Source organism: Clupea harengus, chromosome 12, assembly GCF_900700415.2.
Source record: "Clupea harengus chromosome 12, Ch_v2.0.2, whole genome shotgun sequence".
Lineage (NCBI taxonomy): Eukaryota > Metazoa > Chordata > Actinopteri > Clupeiformes > Clupeidae > Clupea > Clupea harengus.
The window spans coordinates 25,029,802-25,050,336 of record NC_045163.1 but is presented as its reverse complement, the minus strand read 5'-3'; the positions used below and the strand labels follow the sequence as shown (position 1 = coordinate 25,050,336).

Here is a 20,535-nt window from a genome sequence, read left to right as displayed (position 1 = left end):
GCAATTCTTTCTTTCGCGGTGAGACATTTACAACTGAAGCCAAACAGAAATAAAGTCACTCAAATTACACTTCACTGAAAGTATTTTCCCTTTCACGGATTTCTTGTGCATTCTAGAACGTGCCAAAGTGAGAGTGCTCTATGAGGTGTGTGTGTGAGGGGCTTCCCGAGCTGTACCCCGATGAAACCACATCGAAGAGCCAGTGGTGTGAAGACACTGAGAGAGGAGGCCATTTCCTGTCAATGACACGTACCTCCCCCATAACACTTCACACCTTTAGAGGCTGCATAAAGCAGACTCCACATCTGATTGAGATGTTCTTCATCATGTGTGCTCAGGTACCTGTGCTGCTCGCTGGTCTAATCCTCTGCACTTGGGGTGCATTTTCAGGTAATTGCATGAACAGTTTTTCTGGAAACTTCTTTCTTTCTGTATCTTCACAGTTGTGTAAAAATGTAATTACAACGTGGGGTCATTAAATCGTTCAGATGGGGCTGGAGTGTCCATTGTTGGAGGGAAGGAGATTAAAGCTCACTCCAAACCGTGGATGGCATCCATCCAGGTCGACAAGAAGCACATCTGTGGAGGATTCCTCATTCAGGACCAGTGGGTTCTTACTGCTGCCCACTGTAAAGGGGTATGCTCATAGACTGTAAATTACATTAATATTGCATGGAGGTTTCTATGGTACGTGAACAGAAACTGTGTGTGTTTTTTTGTGTGTGTTTGTGTGTGCGTGTACGTGTGTGTGTGTGTCTGTGTGTGTGCATGTGCGTGTGTGCGTGTGTATGTGTGTGCATGTGTGTATGTGTGTGTGTGCTAACGGTAAAGTGTCCCATGTAGAACCAGTGCAAAAACCTGTGAATATCTGCATACATACATACATACATTTTACATCAGCTTAGAATTTACAGTTCTATACCTCATGAAGAATTCATACATGAATAACAAATAAGATACATCCTATTTCAGATCTGTCAAAAGTTGGAACTTGCGACTGTCCTCTTGGGCGCTCACTCTCTGAAGAATGAGAAAAACACAATTCGGGTGGGAATCGAGAGATGTGCAATCCCCCGTACCTTCAGCATGACAACACGAGCTAATGATATCATGTTAATGAAGGTATTAATTATTTACCAAGTCTCATCTTTTTCTAAGGAATCATATTTGATTCATGCAATACATTATTTAGAGAATTGATTTCTTGAAAACAAAAAGCAACTCTATTTGGAATTCATCGAATGGCTATTGGTGATCTTCTCATAGCTCAGGGACAAAGTCAAGGTCAAGAAGGAGAAAGTGAAACCAGCGAAACTACCTAAATCGCCCAAAGATGTTCCGCCTTACACACAGTGCCAGGTGATTGGCTGGGGATACACAGACCAAAAACTCAAAACGCCCTCAGACGTCCTCCGAGGTGTGGACGTGGCGATCATAGACCGTGATTACTGCAACTGCCTCTACAATCGCAGTCCAGTCATCACAGCAGACATGCTCTGTGCAGGCAACAAAAAGCCACTGCATGACTCCTGCACGGTATGTATAAAGTCTTCAAAAGAATCAACAATATCAGGTTATTGACAGGAGGTTATAAAAACCAGTGGGCGACAGTGGTACAGGAGGTAGAGAAGTAGAGAAGTCGTTTAGTAATCAGAAGGTTATTAGTTCAATTCCCTGTGGAAGCGTCCTTGAGCAAGACGCTGAACCCCTAATTGCTCCTGATGTGCAGTGTGCCATCAGTGTAAATGTAAAAATGTGTATACATCCTTGTAAGTCGCTTTGGATAAAAGCATCTGCTAAATGACTAAATGTAAATGTCTAAAACTCTTGTTTAAAAGTCTGCTGGATGGATGCTTTGTGGATTTTGCTTGAATGTTCCTGTTTCCAGGGAGACTCTGGAGGCCCCCTAGAATGTAACAAGAATGTTGTAGGCCTTGTGTCTGGAGGAACGGGATGTGGAGACCCCAAGAAACCTGGGGTGTACACTCACCTCTCAAAGAAACACATGTTCTGGATCACTAAAATCCTCAAAGGGCAGTCCAACAACACCTTTGAGATAAATGATTGAATTCACATGAAATTGTGTAATGTGAACTATATTCTCCAACGACATTATAGTGGTCTTTGTAAAAGTTTAGGAAAACATAAATGTAATATTGACACTGACAGTTGGCAATTAAAAAACATACAGGTATTCTGAGAGAAGATGCATGGCTTGTTTTCTTTATGAGCAAACATACAATTATGGGAAATGTTAAGGGTGATTGTCATAACAAAAAGGCCTTTTCTATTCAACAGCCCATGTTTCTATCACTCTTAAAGGCATAGCCCTGGATTCTAATCAAAAGTTGTTGATATTTTAGTTCAAAAGCCAATCAGATCACACCCCTCCCCTCTGTTCTCCTGAAGCAACATATTGATTGGTTGGAATAGTGAATGGCTTGTGCCGATCTTGTGATTGGTTTCCTATTTAAAGGACTGTGCATAACTCACACACTAGACTGGCAGCTAGAGGAATGTGAGGAGAATTTCAGTGAATTTGACAAAAAGAATAATGAATTATAATCAAGGACTGCACCTTTAAGGCAAGCCCAAATAGGTACTATTTGCCTATATTATTTCCTACCACAAAGTGACCACCAGTAGTGTTATAGTTTTGTACTATATGTATATTTCTCCTTTAAAATGTATCTTGTACGAACTACTGCAAAGGTGCGTAATGCTGAAGTCAATAATCAGTTTTTTTCCAGAACGGAATTGTTTTCCGGCTGTCTCGCTGCTCCATTCAATCAATAGAAAACAAACTTAGGCTCTCTATGCACTTGTGAGGCTAAATAATCGTATCCAACGTTCACCATAAGGCTTATTGGAAAAAAGATAAAAGTATAGTATTTTTGTCACAGATGTGGTTTTATGTTATGAAATATCATTCAATATGAAAAGGTCACACAGAAATGAAAGGAAAGCAAGTGACTTTAAAGAGGCTTTACTAGAACTATCATTTCTGGAAAATAGAAAAAAGTTGTGAACATGAGGCTGGCAGCAATATACATACTTGTTAGTCGTAACATTACATAGTATTGCCAAATGCAGTATTGCCAGATACTGAAAGAAGAACCATGTCAATGAAAGGCTTTGTGCAGTATCTCTAAAATACCAGTGACACAAAGTATGGACAGCAGAAACTCAAAATTAGCATCTCTGACTGCAATGAGTGGCTAGCACTCCTCATTATCATCTCTGCTGTGATTCACCGTATAGAAGGGTGTGAACCCTACAATCCCAGCGGCTACAAGGCCAAAGAAACAGCACTGAGGCTTGAGCCAGCGCCCCACCTTCAACCACCAATGTAAACTTACAAAATATTTTATTTTGGTAAATTATTTCGAATTAAAATAACGTTAAAATAAAGAGAAATGAAGCCTGAAGAGGTGGACACATACTGATACAGCTGGAAACAGCACGTTTTTTATGGAATATCAACCGAGGCGTACAAAGAACCATTTCCTGCAACATTCACAAAAACATTTCCAAGAAGTAGAATGCATCTCACAACGTGAACTACCCCCTTCTTAGAGCAGTGCAAAATGGCTCTATCAAGACCAGAAGGAGAAGTGGAAGGCCCAGGTGCAGAGCTTTGCAGGAGGATAAAACCCCATCACTCTCTCTCTTCCAGTTTGAGAAATCGATGCCTCAGAAATTCTCAGCTGGCAGCTTTATTGAACAGACCTGCAGAACAGCAGTCTCGTCTTTAGTAGTACAGAGGCAACACTGGACTTCTGGCGTTACAGGCAGGGTTTCAAAGATAATGGAGAATAATTAAAAATACGATGGCCAAAACAACACGGACACTGGGCGGAGGGTGATTGGAAAAATGTGTTATAGGTCTTGTAGTCTTTTACTTATAGGCAGACACATTTAGATGTGAGGTGTTTTGATCACAAAGAACTACATTTATATGGTGCAAAACAAATGAAAAGATGCCGGAGGAGTGCCTGACAACTGGACTGTCAAAAATTGCTGAAATCGCTGCAACTGTGGAAAGTACAAAACAAATTCTGCTTGTTAAAACTTATTTGAATGAGAAAAAAAAATATGAGAGTCCATGGAAAACATATCAGAGAGGGAAAAAAGTGTCGTTTGAGATGTGAGCCCATTGGTACTGGTTCCAAACATTTCCTGCCACTGAATTACTGAGTCATAAAAGGCAGATCCATCCTACTGAGAGCAGGCAACCTGCTTCAGGGAGACAAGGAGGCTGAATTAGATGAGGACAGCGTGATGCCAACTCCAGTCCTTTGCCATAGCGGATACTTGTCTTTCAAACCAGAGAGGCGCCTTCCTTTTTAAGCATCAAGACAGAAGCCTCTTTCAGACACTGCAAATGTCTGTCCAAATCTCTCAGAAAATACAGCCTCTTCCAAGAAAGCATTTTCGGGCTCGGGGCCAAGATGATCTCCAACCCCTCCACCCGCGCTCGGGTCGCTAGTGCCTTGGGCCCGGGGTCATCTGTACCCTTTGAACTCCCCTGCCAGCTTAGAGGCCCACATCTCCCCCCGCTTGCAGGGAAGTACTGTATAGTGATCCGTGTCAAATTAATACACAGAACAGTACTACCATCTACTGGGCAGACCCTACACAGAGTTCATTCAGAGACTATTACCTACTTGTTTCGAAGATTAAAAAAATACACAAGCGTGTAATGCATGGTTTAAGCTGTGTGCAATCTTGTGATCAATATCCCACGGCTCAAAGAGGTCTTTACGAGAACGGTATGAGTTTGCAAGCACATGCTTTCTCACCTAATTTTTTATATATTTCAGTTGGGTAAATCGGTTGAAAAACTGGGCTAGGCTTGGGGCGTATTAGATGACTTCAGCCGTGTCTTTTTCACGGCCAGTGTCCAGCGACTCTCATCATAACCTGCACTGGGGACCCTGAGAAAAACACCATTTCATCCTATTACATCACTACCAGGACGGTCTAGTTATGGGCATTGCGGTTCTTTTCTGTGGTCCACGGCCGCCTAGTTTAGGCAACCATCTTGAGTCCCGTGGATTTCTCCCCAGTTTCTCTCAAGTAGCCTACCCTTAACTCAATAAAATTCAAACTACCGCAAATGACCTTTAACTATAAAAGACGTATCAGACAGCATGTTGCATACAAGTTGCAATGTATTAGGAAGAAAGCATTTGGCCTGATCGTGTGATTTCTGTTGTCTACTTCACGGCGCAGTGCTTGCATCCTCGCATAATTATAGTGTGCATCGGACTTTATTGACGGGCCAAACAACAAATCATAGCAGTAACTGTACAATTCAAGCCGCTTGCTTTCTAAGACAGCTACCCCGAATATTGACAGGTGTTACCATCGGACGAATAGGCTAGATGTCTCACTCGAGAAAAAGTGGGGAATCACGACAGTCCGAATCGGCATAGGCTACTGTACACCGGGAACGGTGTAACATTACAGCCAGTCACGAGGACACAAGGGAGATGACGTCACGATTTACCGGGGGAACAATCGGAGGGAGAGAGCGCCACTGAGCAGGCTGCAGGCAGGCCACCTCAATGGACTCACTGGTAGCTAATGCATTAAGCTAGCATAGTCCAGCCTCACGGATCTGCCTGTTGTGTCCAGCGTTGCTCATAATTTACCGTTTCCCTATGCATGTAGACATTTGTGCTGAATTAAATGCCGCGTAGACTAGTCAGTAAGCGCTGAAAACTCTCATCTGCACCAAATCGCTCAACTCTGTGTCGCAGAACTTTTGTTAAGTAGGTAAGTGTTCAGAACCTGGAAAACACTTTCCCCAGCATGATTCTTACCACTTTTGTATTACTAGTGGGAAGGTTTCCGGTAGCTGCAACAAAGTTCTGTTCATTGTGCTGAGGATACGTGAAGGAATGCGATCATGTTTCATTTGTTTCTTCAGTTGTTCTTTTGTATTATTATAGATACTTTGTTCTTGGGTGACTGAATCGCTGGTTCTGACACGAGCCATGGATATACAAACGTATTCGCTCGCATCATGTTGAAGCGTTAATTCATTAAAAAAAAAAAAAAAAAAAACTTGGGTTCCAACTGCCTTTCTTTACCGTGGATAGTTCGTTTTATGGATATCAATGTTTCTGGTGTGTGTAGATTGAATAGATTATGTGTGCACTGCGGGTTACCGTATTGCTTTCCACCACATTTTAAAGAGCACTCTTGTAAAGAATCATCTCGGCGCTTTCTCACTGTGGGACTTTGAATATTGACTGAGTTAGTTTGTAAACTGGCTACTCGGCCCCAGGCACGCTTGCCACAAATGACGAACAGACTCAATGTGCCGCTTAAAGCCTGAGCCTCTGATTCCTGTTCTGAAGCGCCCTGGTGAGTTTACACTGTGAATTCTAGTTTCTGTATAGTTTCCAGTCAGCGATCTTCACTTGTAACAAGACAGCGAATGGTATGGGGATGTGTATTTTCCAGACACAATGTGTAACCAACTTGTTTTGAACCTTATATGTTGTATTTTTGCCATGCAGATCATCTGGGCTGTCTCAAAACTGAATGGAATAACATGAAAAGCCTAAAAGCAAAGTTCAGGAAAAGTGATGTGAGTAACAGTTCTCTTTAATATGCTATTTGTGAGCTTATGATCTGACCTTTGCTTCATGTCTCAGTGGCAGTCACCTAACCAGAGCGGTACAGTGTTCAGCAAAGTCACAGCGAATTGAAATGGCTTTCTGTGATTCATTATGATTCATTAGTCAAGAAAAATCCTCCACCCAGATATATCCAGATAGTACATGTCATGGACTACATCCTGTGAGTCACGTCTGCTACGCATCCATTGAACCTGGTCTTCAAAAAAATTAACAATGCCTTGCTTTGGAAGCAACCTTTTTTAAACTCGGAAGAAACTCCCAGTCCTTGTGTTCAAGATAAAAGTGAAACTCTTAGAAAACACTGTGCTGGCGGCTTCCTGTTAGATGGAGTGTCTTCCCATTTGTTCTTGGGAGCTGTCACCAGGAAGAGAAATTCCAGGGGTAGTGGTTGGATTCCTCGGAGTTTGACTCATCAGGCAATTACTATGACCATAATGGAGCCTCAGCAATCCTGAGGAGGAGAATGTGGTTTTTATATGACGGCACTTACATTTTTTTGACTCTGTGTTAGGAATGTTCTTAAAAGGTAATGTTCTGTTACAGAGACTTCCTACTCAAACTTTAATTTGAGTGACCAATCTACAAAGGAAGCATGTCATTGTGTAGGTAAACAACCAATATGGTACCTTGGAAATAAGGCCTATTGGTTTTTATCCATGTCAAACATAAAGTCACTTCATGTCTTTGTACTTTGTCACTTCTTTGTACGTTTCAAATGTTGCCCAAAATAATATGCCACTGCCTTGTGCAAAGCACTCTCATGATTGCCAAGAATAATTTTCCATCTGAATGATGATGGCGGTTGGGGCATTTTCATTGTTGAAAACTGTAACAGAAAATGGTAATCATGGGGTTTTAATGCGGTATAGCCCAATTCCCGTAGTCTGGCCACTGGGCGTGAAATAGTGGGCTTATTTCACAGTAACGGTTGCTTGGAAACAGTTTTTAGTCAGCACAGTTTCAAAGTACTTCCACCCACATAGCTCTGTCCTCTTACTTCTGCACTTGCTTTACAAAATATCTGGTATCTTACGTGCCCCTTTGCTGTCAGATGTATTACATGTTTTAAATGCAGTGTACAGTGAAAAATTGCAGATATCTTGAACTGGATTTACAGAATGTTACAGAATGTTGTGATTTGTTATAGCTCAGCAAAATATACAGTGTATATATCAGATATCAAATGTACATGCTTAACACCCTTTGTGTTATCTGTACCACAACTGTCTTACTGTACTGATTCCCATGCCCCTGGTCTGATAGTTCTTTGGCATTCTATAATAATCAGAGATTTGATTTGGCTAAAGTGATTGCCGGTAAGACCACAAGGCACGGGCCAAGTGTACTGTGCTCTGCCAGCGGCGCTTTAACAGCGCCATGAGAGTCTAGGGGAAGAAAGGTATCCTTCTGATTCTATTTAAGGTTCTGTGTGTGTGTGTGTGTGTGTGTGTGTGTCAGTGTGTGTCAGCCTTAATTGCACTGGAATCTCTTTCAGAGCCAGGGTTTCAGTCTTCGGGCAAAACATGGGACCTGGAACGCCAAAATAAATAGCTTCTTTTGAGAAGTCATCTAATGGCCAAACAATTCCCAGATGAAATATATCTCAGGGGCACGAGGGATCCAACACAGTATGTGTAAGCCACAAGCTCAGGAGCCTTGTAGTGTGTCAAAAACATTTTGTTATGAGACTCTTTTTTTTTTTTTCTCATTTGTGCTGTCTCACCAGTTCATCCCTTCCCTTGAACATATTTAAGCAGACCTTTGTTCAGTCTCACGGACAACTCCATAGGCCTCGCCAGCCGGTAGATGCTGGCCTAGATTGAAAGAAAAAAAATGGTGCATATTAAGTAGGCGATTGCAGGAACAATTTGGAGCTGTGTGTGTTCCCCCACGGAGATGCATGTAATGTGGCCAGCGCTGCCGACACGTGACCCCCTGGTCTGCGCCCCGGCAGGTGACCCGTCTGTGTGATGAAGTCGAGCCACATTAAACTGTAATACACATATACAATATTTATAGGTTGTTTTGCTTTTTTTCCTCCTCTCTATCTGTTTTTCCTCTCTTTCATCTGTGATTCATTATTTGTGAAGGCACTGGGAGAAATCTGTTTGTTTAGCCGCCGCCCCCCCCCCCCTCCATTTTCACACACACACACACACACACACACACACACACACACACACACACACACACACACAAACATCTCATTTAGCATGATGTAATTAGGCTGTTTATTAGTGTGCGGGCTGGTTTTGAGCAAAGACCTTTCAACAATCAGCAGCGCATAATCAAGGATGCTATTTTTCATTCTACATTCGTATCTTTCTCATGGCTGTCTTTTCCTCACTCTGTGCCACAACGGTTTCTTTTTTAAATCGCTGTTTCTAATTCTTTTCATTATCACAAAGACAAATGGCTTTGCTTTATATTTACCGCGAGGATGTAACGGAATGGTTTTTGAAGATCTCAAGGCAAAGAGGGGTTTTAGTGACGGTTTCTTGAAGTTTTCTGAGCGCTGTCTCTTTGACCTTATAATGCTTCAACATTGTGAACCGGTAGGACAGAAAAGTGGCACCACCAGGAGTCTCCTAAAGCCAGCCTTGTCGACCGGGCCAACTACATGCTAGCCATTTTGTCATCGGATGTGGCCTTGTCTGTGTCTCATTCCAGTTTCCAGCTTCAACAGTTTTGAAGCATTTTAATCAGCACTTACTAAAGTTGCGTGGAGCCAGTGACATCTGCTACGTCCTGAGAATGCTTTTATGCAGCGACAGTTGGTACTCTCTGCCTAATGTTCTTTACAAAAGAGACGCACAGAGACGCACTCATTTCCCTGAGTGTTTTGATAAACTGTCTAATGGCACATTGTGGGTATTTGGGGAGGAATCGCCCTCTAACTCAACTCAGGCAAAAACTGGCCAAATAAAGAGGATGAAGTCATCATGGGCCTTTTAGGGTAGCGGGGGAGGCCAGACCAACCTGTGGTGGTGGGAGGGCAGCGCTGTTGTCTCTATGGCGATAAGTAATACTGAATGTTGTGTGTGTGTGTGTGCGCTTTGAAGGCTTGCCACAGTTGCCTCATCAGTCAGATATGGGTGAAGAATGATGCAAGCAGTCTCCCTGCTTCTCAGCCTCAGTGCAGAAACACAAGCCTCCTCTCTGCCCTGGCATGTACTGCGCGCACACACACACACACACACACACACACACACACACACACACACACACACACACACACATACTAGTACTCGCTTGCACTCAGATTCCCCTCGCAGCCACTCTGACTCAGTTCCATGGCGGCCCTCTAACCAAGCTCATCTGTTCTGCACAGCAGACAGACTGAAGTCTAATTCTCCCTCTATCCCCTGCTCTTGATTGACACTTGAGCAGAACCCAGCCCCTCCCCTGTTCCAGGCCTGAGAGGGAGCAGACCTTTCGCTAGCGGGGACCATTTATATACACGTTAGAATGCTCTATACATGGAGTCCGGTCAGAAATAGCTGGCTGTATTGACGGGGACAGCTGTTAATAATTGGACTATTCTCTGGCTTTAGCAAGGCAGCCAAATGATCACCATTAAATCTCCAAACATTGCCATCAAGGTATTGAGTGGAGAGAACATATAAAACTGTGGCATGCCATACTTGATTTGCGCTGGTAAAACAACACCTCTGCCTGCCCCACTCTTTGCCAACTGAAAAAGCTTGGAAAGGATTGACGTCCATTAACATTCTGCGATTCTATTTTCTCTCTCATGCCTTGACCAATCAGAGCTGTCCAACCATAGAATAGATTTGAGGCCAGTAGTATTTGAGTTCACAGCCCCTGCAAAAAAAAAAAAAAAAAAAAAAAAAGCTTCAGGTGACCAGTAGCAGCAGGTCTGGCAGCGAGGCAAGAAAGCAGATGAGAATGGGAACAACAGGCGCTTGCCATGAGAATTACACTCTGTATTAGCCTACGCCCAGCTGTCTCGCTCAGGGAGATTAACTGAGGCTAGTCTCAGCACCGCCAACCCCCTCTGTTTGGGTCTCCAGACCTAATTCATGTGCCTGCCCTGGATTATATAGCGCTGTGCATCAATGCTGTCAACACAGCTGTCTGGATTGTTCAGTTGTCACGCATTCTCTGTGCCGTGTTGTCTAAACAACGCTCATTTTTTCTGTGTGTGTAAATGCAGGGCCTGTCTGGAATTAGGAGTGTATTATGGTACTATTGTTGGAATTCACCAGAGGTTCAGAGAGGTGAAGCTGCCGATAACGTAGACATACTTTCCTCCCAGCGTGAAGTAATGGTGCCGGCAGCAGATGGAGGATGAGAGGAGAGATCAACATAGAGATTGCAAACAACAGAAGTCAATGTTAAATTTCCTACTTTTTAGGATGTTTTAAAAAAATAAAATGTTATTCATTACTTGGTCGGAGAAGTTTGTCTCTCTGGCAGGTCTTAGAATTTTGAAGTAGTTTTTGTCTGGTTTTTTTTCCCCTTTTCATCACTTCAGTCTTTGTTCTTGTAGTTAATTGAACAATGGCAATTTTACACTAAAAGATTTATTTGGAATGAGTTACAATTATGGGCCGTCCATGTACTGCATCATTTTTTGCCCTCAGACTGAAGGGAAGTCTGGAAACTGTAAGCATTCCAAGTTCAATCGTATTTATTAATAGAGTAGGAAAGGCTATTTGTGCTACAGGAAGTATAGCACGAATGCTATTTTTACAGTGCTGAAGGGTTAAGTCTTCGCTGGCCCCAGAGGAGAATGAAATATGACGAAGTACTCAACATTCCTTGTAAGCAGCAACAAAAAAAGAAAAAAAAAAGAAAGACCAAGAGAGGAAAAAAAGAAATGATGGCGCTGCTTATGTTGTCCTTTCACTAGCCGTACCTCAGCACAGGCTTGATAAATGTCTTCCCAGACTCTGACCTCATCTGAGAGGCTATACAAGGAACGCAAGCACTCTCTTCCCTTAACCGCTGTGCTTTGCAACGATTCCCAGCAATGGGCCTCTATTTTCTTTTTTTTTCTGCCTCCTACGTGAACAAATGCGAGTAAAAAATAAAAAAGCCTGCATAGGCTCTTGCTTTAGGCAAAGTCTCAAGGAACTGAGCATGAAACTCATTTGAAAAAGAGTCTGGTTTGGGAGTTCTGTTCTGCTTTTTGTTAATGCGGTTAGAGCCTGAGCGATCGCATCTCTAAAAGCAACATGATTTGGTGATGAGACGGCTTTTCTCACGTAGACGTGGATGGTTGTTTGTTAGTCCTTCTCTCTTTTGAGATCTGAAGTATCTTATAGTTTTGTTTGAACTTCGGAGTATAATGTAAACTGCCAGATTCCTGTTTTTAACAGTTTAAGCAGTTTCAGCTGTTATCCAGCAGAAAAGGAGCATTGTGTTTTGTGTCTGAGCTCTATTCAGATGTTCTGCATTCGAAATCTTGGGAATCGAATGAGCTCTGTTCCGAAATGACAGGGGGTCCTCGAGTCCCCTGACACCCTTGCAATTCCCCAACATGCATCTGTTTTTTTGGTGGGGAGTGCAGACACAACTCACTGTCTGCCCGGCCAGACAAGACATGGCACCTTCGCAGACAGCTGGTCCCAATCATCCGAATGTTGTCTGAAAGGTCTCGACTGTGGCTCACAAGTTTGCTGAATGCATCAAAACGAGCTCTGCAGCTTATACTTAGGATGTGTCACCACACAGTGCTTACCCGGCATAATCATAGGGCTACTGACGGCAGGGGGGACCGAGGGGTTGGAGGGGGGGGGGTTGGCATGGAAGAGGACAGGAGGTGGGGGCGGGGGCAGTGGGTCAGATGGAGAATCTGATTTATCAGCCCAGCTGAGGGATGCGGGTGAACCCCAGACACAAGAGCCAAGGCTTTGAGATGCAAGCAGAAGTGGCTTTAGCAGCTGCTGTGCGTCTGGATGGACTGTAAATCTAGACTAAAGGTTTTTTGCCAGTTCTCTGAAATGGTCCTTTGGGACGCTTGTTGCTTTGTGACTGTACAGAGGACCGGAGGTATTTCACAACGGCCTATAGGATTGAATGATTGTGCAGAGATCCCTTCAGTCGTAGCCAAGCACACTTTTTTTTAGCTCTTTCTTTCTTCTGTATTTCTCATCATGGGTTGTGTTTTATCAATATGCTGCGCGGTTTTCAAATCTTAATAAGATTAGGGGAGCTTAGGATTTGGTGCACTTTCACCCTGAGGATATGGCAGCCCAGTCGGGGGGGGGCTTCTGTCAGACTGGCATACTCTTCTGCAAGCGATTTTGAAAAGGAAATATGCACACATTACACCGTGTGATCAGGGATAGCACTTAAGCCTTTTTTGGAACTTTTTGATGGGAGTGGCAGCCCCTTAACCTGACTCTTCTGGGTTGGCAGGTCAAAGTACATCCCTTTCCCAACATTCCTAGAGCCTAGAGCTCCTGAAAGTGAGATGCTATTAGCACCCAGGCTCAGGAAGCCTATCAGCTGGCCTCTTGGCTGAGTGCCTGACCTGAACATGATACCAAGAGCAGCTCAGAGGGGGTAGAGCGTTGTCGGTGTAGGTGCTGACATATTTGCAAGATCAACATGTGCCTCCGAAGGCAACTCCGATACTGTCGATACGAATGGCTGTTTTTGGTATGCCAGTAAAGAGCCCGTGCACAAAGATCATTTAAATTGGACGATGTCCCTTTGCTCTGAAAAGCATAATGTGCTGCACTTCGGGCAGTAAAATCACTCTCTCCGCATAGTGCATGACCAGAGCCGAGATCTTTGTCCCCCCCCCAGCCTCAAATTTCCATTAAAACAAACAAAAAAGGGTTTCTGGAAAAGGAGCCGTTTTAGTGGTCCGCTCCGCTCCAAAGTATTTCCATCTCTGCTGCCCCTCCCTTTCTCCTTCCCTCCACTCCATTCCTGCCATGTTGAGGAAGACCTGGATCTGATAAGAGCGACGTGTTTACACTGAAGAGTGGGTGTTGGTTGCGTTTAGTGTGTCTCCCTATACCCCCACCCTCTACCACCACCACCAACATTTACTCGGTCACACACAGAGCCCTCCGGATCATTTTGGTCGTTTCCTGTGGGGGTTGGCGGGGTGCTAGCCGTGACACAACAGAGATCTCTTGTCTTTTAAACTGTGTGGGTTTCACTGCCCCTGTGACTGATGTATACACACTGTCAATGATTAATCCATTTTTCCTAACAGGAGAAATACAACCGGAAAGTCGAACCGCTCTGTCCTGTTCAAGCCTCGGGTTTACTTATGAACCTGATATCCTCACTGCTCAAACTCGTAAAGTCAGTGGCAGGTTTTTCCCACCGGCTGAAGGATGTGGATGGCGCCGTATATAGGCAGAACGGCAGGTTTTTAGTTGTGAACACGCTTCAACAGGGAGACATTAGTGCTTGTTCCGTCATGTATTTACTTCTTCTCTCATCCACATATCTATGCTGCATTTTGCAGTTTGCACGCTTGATCCTCCGTAAAGCCTTAAGCGAATTTGACAGTTACGTCATCCGATGTTTTGCCACACAATCTGTCATGCCGACCTGTGGAAAGTGCAGCCATGCACCGGCTAGGGCTGACCTCTTTGATCCAATTCATATGATGTTGATGCCTTTTAAGAGGTCATCTCATAAGCACAGGATTAGTTGCTGCTCCACATATTTATTGAGTGCCAATTGGTGTTGCGGTGTAGCAGGAAGTTGGCCCGGGCCCCACGCCATCTCATTCACAGCTCTCTGTATGACGGCATATTCAGACAGCAAACATTGTTTTATTTAATTTTTTTTGCGATTTTCCTCACAGGGTAACAATCTAAATCTAAACTGTAACACGCTGAGAGGATGATTGCCACTGTCCTGAAGCCTTAGCACTGAGTCAGACAGAAGGAAACCAATAGGGGTAATGTTTACCCGCAGGAGGCTACCTAGTTTTGTAGTCTTTTAAGGGTGGATAATTGGAGCAACCCAAAAGCCATCAACTCAGTCGATGCACACTGTGCTCTGTGTGTCTCAGTTTTGGGAACACCAAAACCATTGCTTGCTCGCGGCTGCAAAATTGTGACATCCATTTACAGACAACGAAAGCAGAACAGCAGTCATTCGAATAATCACAGAGTTTCGCGTGTATCTCTGCGCCCCTGTGGCTGTGCGTGATCATCATTCGGCAGAGGCAGAGGCAGAGGCAACCGTTCAGCCCAAGCATCATGAGGCTGCTAGATGGTGGCTCGTTAATAGCAGAAAAAGTGCTGTGAAACTCGACCTTACTGTGGAGCAGTAATACAATTACAGTACAAGAGCGAGATAATAATAATAATAATAAATAAATAAAAACCTTGTCGTTCTTTAAACATGGCCTCCTCATAAGACCATCCGGGGTGAAGCAAAACAAACAAAATCTGCATTTATTTTAATTTGGAAGTTTCCCACCATGTTCACTTCTTTGAAACCCTATAGGCTCTACGCCTTGGTGAGTGACGGGGAAGGGTCAAGAGAGGTTGGGTTAATTTTATTCACTCTTTTTTTTTTTGGACATGGCCTGAATTATATATGAGCCGACCAAAACTTACTGGAATTGGAGTTCACAGCTTTACACGATGTACTAACCTTTGCCACACAGTGCAAATGAGAAGTAGCTTCTTCTTCACCAGAGGGATGCACTGCTTGGCTACCAAGGTCAATCAGGAAGTGTCCCTTCCTGGGAAGAGAGGGGCTTTTAGAATCTAAAATGTGTGCAAGCAGTCCTCATGAACACAACTCCTGCCAAGCAAACATTTACTCATGAGGTACTAATCGCCCCCATGTGTTTTTTCACCCAAGGCATAGTTCTTCTTAGTCTTTGGTGTTCTCTGTTTAGCATAATATGCATAGACGGATGGGCTCAAAAGAAATGCTCACCACGGGATTAGCATAGAGCATTTAAGGTAACAAACTCAGGGATTAGGATATTTATTCTGTTCTTTTTCTTCCCCACTATTATGGAAAAGTTCAAGTTCTTGAAAACTTCCGTATGGCTTTTTGTCCTAGTTATTAAATCCATAGTTATTAAATTTATATTTTATAGCTTTATTATATATGTGTTTTCTGAGACATGATTAGCCACTCGAGGCATATGTCTCAAGTGACCAGGCTGACTTTTTTTTACTGTACTTTGCAGTTGCAGTCACTTTATTCATATTTTTCTTCTTTTGCTTCTTTTCTTCTGTCTCTTAATTGGCTGGAAACATTGCTGTTTCGCTTTTTATGTCATCATTTCTTACTTGCCTCTTAGTATATAATTTATTTTCCCCTCTGGTCATTGTATGGATTCTTTATATCAATTGTTTTCATTGCCTCATGCTCTCTGTTACCCAAGTGCCTCTCCTTGATGCTTACTGAGCTGTATGTTTAAGCTCTTGGTCTTACTGGATAATTGGAAAGCTCTTGATTAGCTAATTTACTCAGTTGTGTGTAGGAAAGGCTTAATATCAAAGCAGGGACAGATCTAAAGTGATGCAGCGTCTGTGGGTCCACAGGCGCACTGAAGGGGAAACTCCCCCGAGGAGCCCTCATGTTCTGAAGTTTTGAGTTTTCCGGGGCGTCGGGTTCTTAAGGATAGTAGTTCAGGCCACTGAAATAGCACCAGGTTTTCCGAGGTGGGTCCCTGATGCCGTCTCCGGTTGCGGTGCATTCCCAAAATGGTGACAGACTTCAGCCGTGACCCCTTTTGTCGGCTGACCTCTGCGGTCTGCTTATGGCTCGACCCTCATGGGTGCCAGCGAGAGGTAAACAATATCCTCCCGGGGCACACAGCCATTAGGCTCGCTCCCCTCACCCTTATCTTCTGCATTCAAACGTGTGTGTGTGTGTGTGTGTGTGGCTCGATCCCCCCCACCCTTATCTTTGGCATTTAAACACGCTTGAGTGTGTGTGTGCACATGGGGCTGTTTGGGTTATATATATCCATTCCCAAGTGTATGTGTGTGTGTTTGTATCGCTGTACGTGCCAGACTGTTTGTGTGTTTAGATGCCATGTTGGCCACAGTGCAAAGACACAGAGTTGTGTTTTGGCAATGAAATAAGTAGCTTTCCCTTGTTTTGCTTTGCTTGTGTCAACCTGTCTCAGTCCCTTTGCCCTCACTCTCTGGCCAAACACATCATTATGCTTTACTGGTAGTCAGCCAACATCAGCCCACCCCCCACCAAGACCATCCTAAAGCCACCCGCCACTAGTGGTGCACACTGCAGACAAGCACGATTTGCCCTGGCGTGGTGGCACTCTGAGGGGCAACGGGAACACAATGATTGACACTTAATCAACCCTGAGGTTGAGTGTGTACCACTGTCTTGCTGTGCCGTACCTCCCCCGCTGAGACACCCACCCGCTCACTCGCTCGTTCTCTCGCTCCCCCCCCCCCCTCTGACTGATTGTGTCTCTGCTGGTGTGTCCTCTCCTCCCTAACTTCTTCCACATCACCTTGCACCTTCTCACCCGTGACTGAAGGTCTCGTTACAGCATCAGGGATTGGAATGAAAGAAAATGAAAAATGTCTTCATCCCCCCTTACTTCACGTCCGAGTAGACAGCGTGTTTGTGATAAATGAGGCTGAATGAGGGACCTATGCCGGTTGACGACGGGAGAAAGTGAAGTTGCGGTCGAACCCTTTTGCCCTGGCAGGGCAGCGAGGGGTTATTAATGTGGCTATTATTTGGGAAGAATGATCCGCGGCCGAGTAGAAAAAACAACTCCGGCCTGTTTGTTGATCTTGTTCATTCTTCGAGCGTGAAGCACTGTGCCCTCCTGAAATAAAACTTCAGCCCGGTCTGAAAGGGTAACAGTGACAACCTCTCCGTTTGAATAGACCGGTTACCTCCAGGGCAGCAGACATTTATCTCACTGTACGGCTTCTTGGCATGAGCGATCATTTTGAAATCTCCTCCCACACCGAATAGATTGCTTGCTGTTGTGTCAAGCTCAAGCATTTGGGGGAGTCCTGCCACACATTTGCCACAGGATTGACTGGCTTGTGTTTTCACTTGCCATCGTGTACTTGCTTGCTGCCTGCCAGTCTGTTGCAGCATGTTCAAATCCTTGTAACCCTTGTTCTCACATTACAGGTTATTCTGACCACTGCTGCTCCGCAGGGCGGTCATATAGTGTTTGTCAGTTTTTGGTCGATGATCTCGTATACTTAGACTTCTCCAATCCACATTAAACTTTGCATGTTTGTATCCCCACATGACTGATAAGGTTTGTGTCCCCTAGGTGGGCGTGTCCCATCGTGCTAGCGCCCCCTGGAGTGGGGTAGGCTCAAAGCACTTTTTGGGCAATAGCTTGACGACGGTTTCGTCAGACATTCTGAAACTGTTATGGCAAGTTGGTCTCCAGGAGGTGCGTTATCCTAGATCATTAAAGTTTATTTGTGGAGTAGCCACCTCGTGAATAATGTTCAGTGTAAAAACAATATAGGAATAATCTAGCCCTTCACTAGCCAATATCTTGTGATGTAAAGGTTCAAGTTCCAAAAACGTAACATGCTATAATGCTACCAGATGCTTTGATGGTAATTAGTTTTATACTATAATTGAAGATTCAGTCTTAGGTTTGATCAGTCAGGATTCAGGTTTATTCTTGAAGAATGGCGGCCGACCACTGTGAGACAGAGACTGAGGATCCATCCTCCCTCACAGAACTTCACCTCAGTATATCTGACTTGTTCTTTGAGGAACAGTCTGTTAAATACACTGATATCGAAGGGGTGTTACCGTCTATTCAAATGGGCCATGCATGCAGGGTTCTTTGTCTCGACCTGGGGGGAAGGTGAGAGTCTAGTATCACACCTCACTCCCCAGGTCAGCCAAAAGTATATTCACCAAGGAAAGTCCACTCATGGCTAGTTAAATCCAAATAAAAATAACAATTATAACTAGGTATAATATCATTGACTTATTGACTATGGCATATTCTTATGACCTATGCCGGTCCCTTCAGCTTATACATTTAGTCACATCTCCTAAGGTTCCATATGGCATGGTCAACAAAATGGTTACCTATGGCCATATCACAGACACGATCACAAATAGTTCCTTACATTTTTGGAAACCTAGGGATATTTTCTATTTAGTGGCGTTTCAATATGTACAAGTTTGGTTTATGATTCAATAGATTGGTAGGGTCTGAGATATATTTAACCCATTTTAACCCTTTAATATACTCAACGCATCTCAAGGTGTATTTTTGAATTATTGGGACTAGAGGCTGTATGTTATATCGGTTTTTGTGAATACAAAAGCTTCTTTTACCCTTGGCCCTCTTTTGAATGCTAAATCCAAAATGGCTGCCTTCCTCTAGTAACTAAGTATTTGGCAAGGAAGTATTTGGCAATTTGATAAGAATAACATTTATATTGTTACTAATATGTCAATATAAAAATGTACTGTGTTGAAGCAACTTATAATTACATAATATTTCATATTGTATAGTAAAAATTTGTTTAAAATGTATGTATCAAATTTGATACAACAGGTATTTAAAGTAAATATATCAAGTATGACCTATGATACAGCAAGTATTTAAGGTCATTTATCTGTTAATCCCTCCATTGTCTTTTTATTGCAATTCAGAAAGGTCATATCTCAGCAACTCTTTGACACTGCCTTTTTGTTTTGCCTGCTGGAGAAAAGAAAAAACAACCCACATGATATATTCCAAAATCATCTAAATACAATGAACAGTTTTGTTTTTGTTTCTAAAATGAATTTTTTTATGATCAATCAATTGCCATACAAGCCTGATGTATCAAATATAATATGATGTACAAAAAACATCCTATACTGTATGTACATTTTACAATAAACCCTTGTAATAAATACTTTTCTGGCTAACATTGGATGTGTCAGTTTTTACAGGGTTGAATTGCATGCTTATTTAAATACATATTATCCTTTAAAAACATTTTTCAATACTGTTTTATTTCCTAGTTTTACATGTAAATGAGAAGCCATTGGTCTGTGTGTGATGTAATATTCAAGTTTTAATATATTTTTATTACTTTGTGTGTGTCTCCCTGTAGGCCCATGAATGGAGTAAGAACGACGAGCGGCTCCTCAGCGCAGTGGAGCATGGGGAGGCGGATAAAGTGGCGTCCCTCCTGGCAAAGAAGGGGGCCAGTGCAGTCAAGCTGGATGCAGAGGGCAAGTCAGCGTGAGTATGCAGGCCATATGTGTGTGTTAAATGTGTGAGATTATCTTCTTCATACAAATCACCCAAAAATTTAAAATATATTCCTTCAGTTCCATTGGTTCTATCATTTCAGAGATAATCAAGCAGTAACCAAAGAAATGTTAATTTGGAAGTAAACATTAAATGTTTCATGAATTCTTTATCTGAATTAAGTCGGATAGGTTGAATGACAATGGAAAATATCACATCATAATGTCACTCAAAAATTCCGAAGTGTCTGCTTTTTGCATTGTTTCTTCAAGCATTTGCCTAGAAGACACTCTACTCTATCGACTAGTGTGTGTGTATATATAAACCGACCAATGTCAGAATTGACTTTATGTCTAAAAGTGCATACAGGATTTTTTGCAGTGCAGGGGTCATGTTGCAGTTGCAGAGAGCACCCCTCGTGCCAGCCAATGCTTCACACCACAGCGCATGGATAGATATCACCAAGGAGAGATCTGAAATAACCTGTCACAGCTCAAAGCTGGCCACTCCACTAAAACCAATTCACTGCAAGTTCAAATGAGGCTGAACCAGAGGCAGTTTATCAGTGTGTGGCGTGTTCGCAGACGTGCATATTAACGACTGACTGCGCGAGAATCAAAATATACCTAGACTATTAATGTGTTCTGTACTTTGGGTGTGTAGGCGGAAGAGGTTTGAAAGGGGGAGATGCTTGTT

The 20,535-nt window shown here is 43.2% G+C and overlaps 2 protein-coding genes across 5 annotated transcripts in view; both read left to right on the top strand.

The window, feature by feature from the left end:
• Positions 1–491: 491 nt before the first annotated feature.
• LOC105908984 (granzyme K-like) lies at positions 492–1,625 on the top strand. Its single transcript, XM_031578448.2, has 3 exons — positions 492–637; positions 973–1,122; positions 1,267–1,625. Exons 1-3 carry the CDS (start codon positions 548–550, stop codon positions 1,579–1,581), a joined length of 555 nt encoding a protein of 184 aa, XP_031434308.2. The 5' UTR covers positions 492–547; the 3' UTR covers positions 1,582–1,625.
• Positions 1,626–5,062: 3,437 nt separating this feature from the next.
• The window catches only part of rai14 (retinoic acid induced 14), a 41,815-nt gene continuing 26,342 nt past the window's right edge, over positions 5,063–20,535 (top strand). For 2 of the 4 annotated variants that reach the window (XM_031577165.2, XM_031577163.2), the window contains exons 1-3: positions 6,124–6,375; positions 6,531–6,601; positions 19,700–19,830. In XM_031577165.2, coding sequence (XP_031433025.1) covers positions 6,327–6,375; positions 6,531–6,601; positions 19,700–19,830 — 251 coding nt within the window. In that variant the 5' untranslated portion in view covers positions 6,124–6,326. Of the gene's footprint in view, positions 5,782–6,123; positions 6,383–6,464; positions 6,602–19,699; positions 19,831–20,535 lie in introns of those variants that run through there. The other 2 variants (XM_031577164.2, XM_042709391.1) reach the window with 2 other exon arrangements.

Coding starts and splice junctions, on each gene's coding strand:
- LOC105908984 (XM_031578448.2), top strand. CDS start 548: ATGGCATCCATCCAGGTCGACAAGAAGCACATCTGTGGAGGATTCCTC. Junction 638..972: donor CTGCTGCCCACTGTAAAGGG/GTATGCTCATAG, acceptor ATCCTATTTCAG/ATCTGTCAAAAGTTGGAACT. Junction 1,123..1,266: donor ATGATATCATGTTAATGAAG/GTATTAATTATT, acceptor ATCTTCTCATAG/CTCAGGGACAAAGTCAAGGT.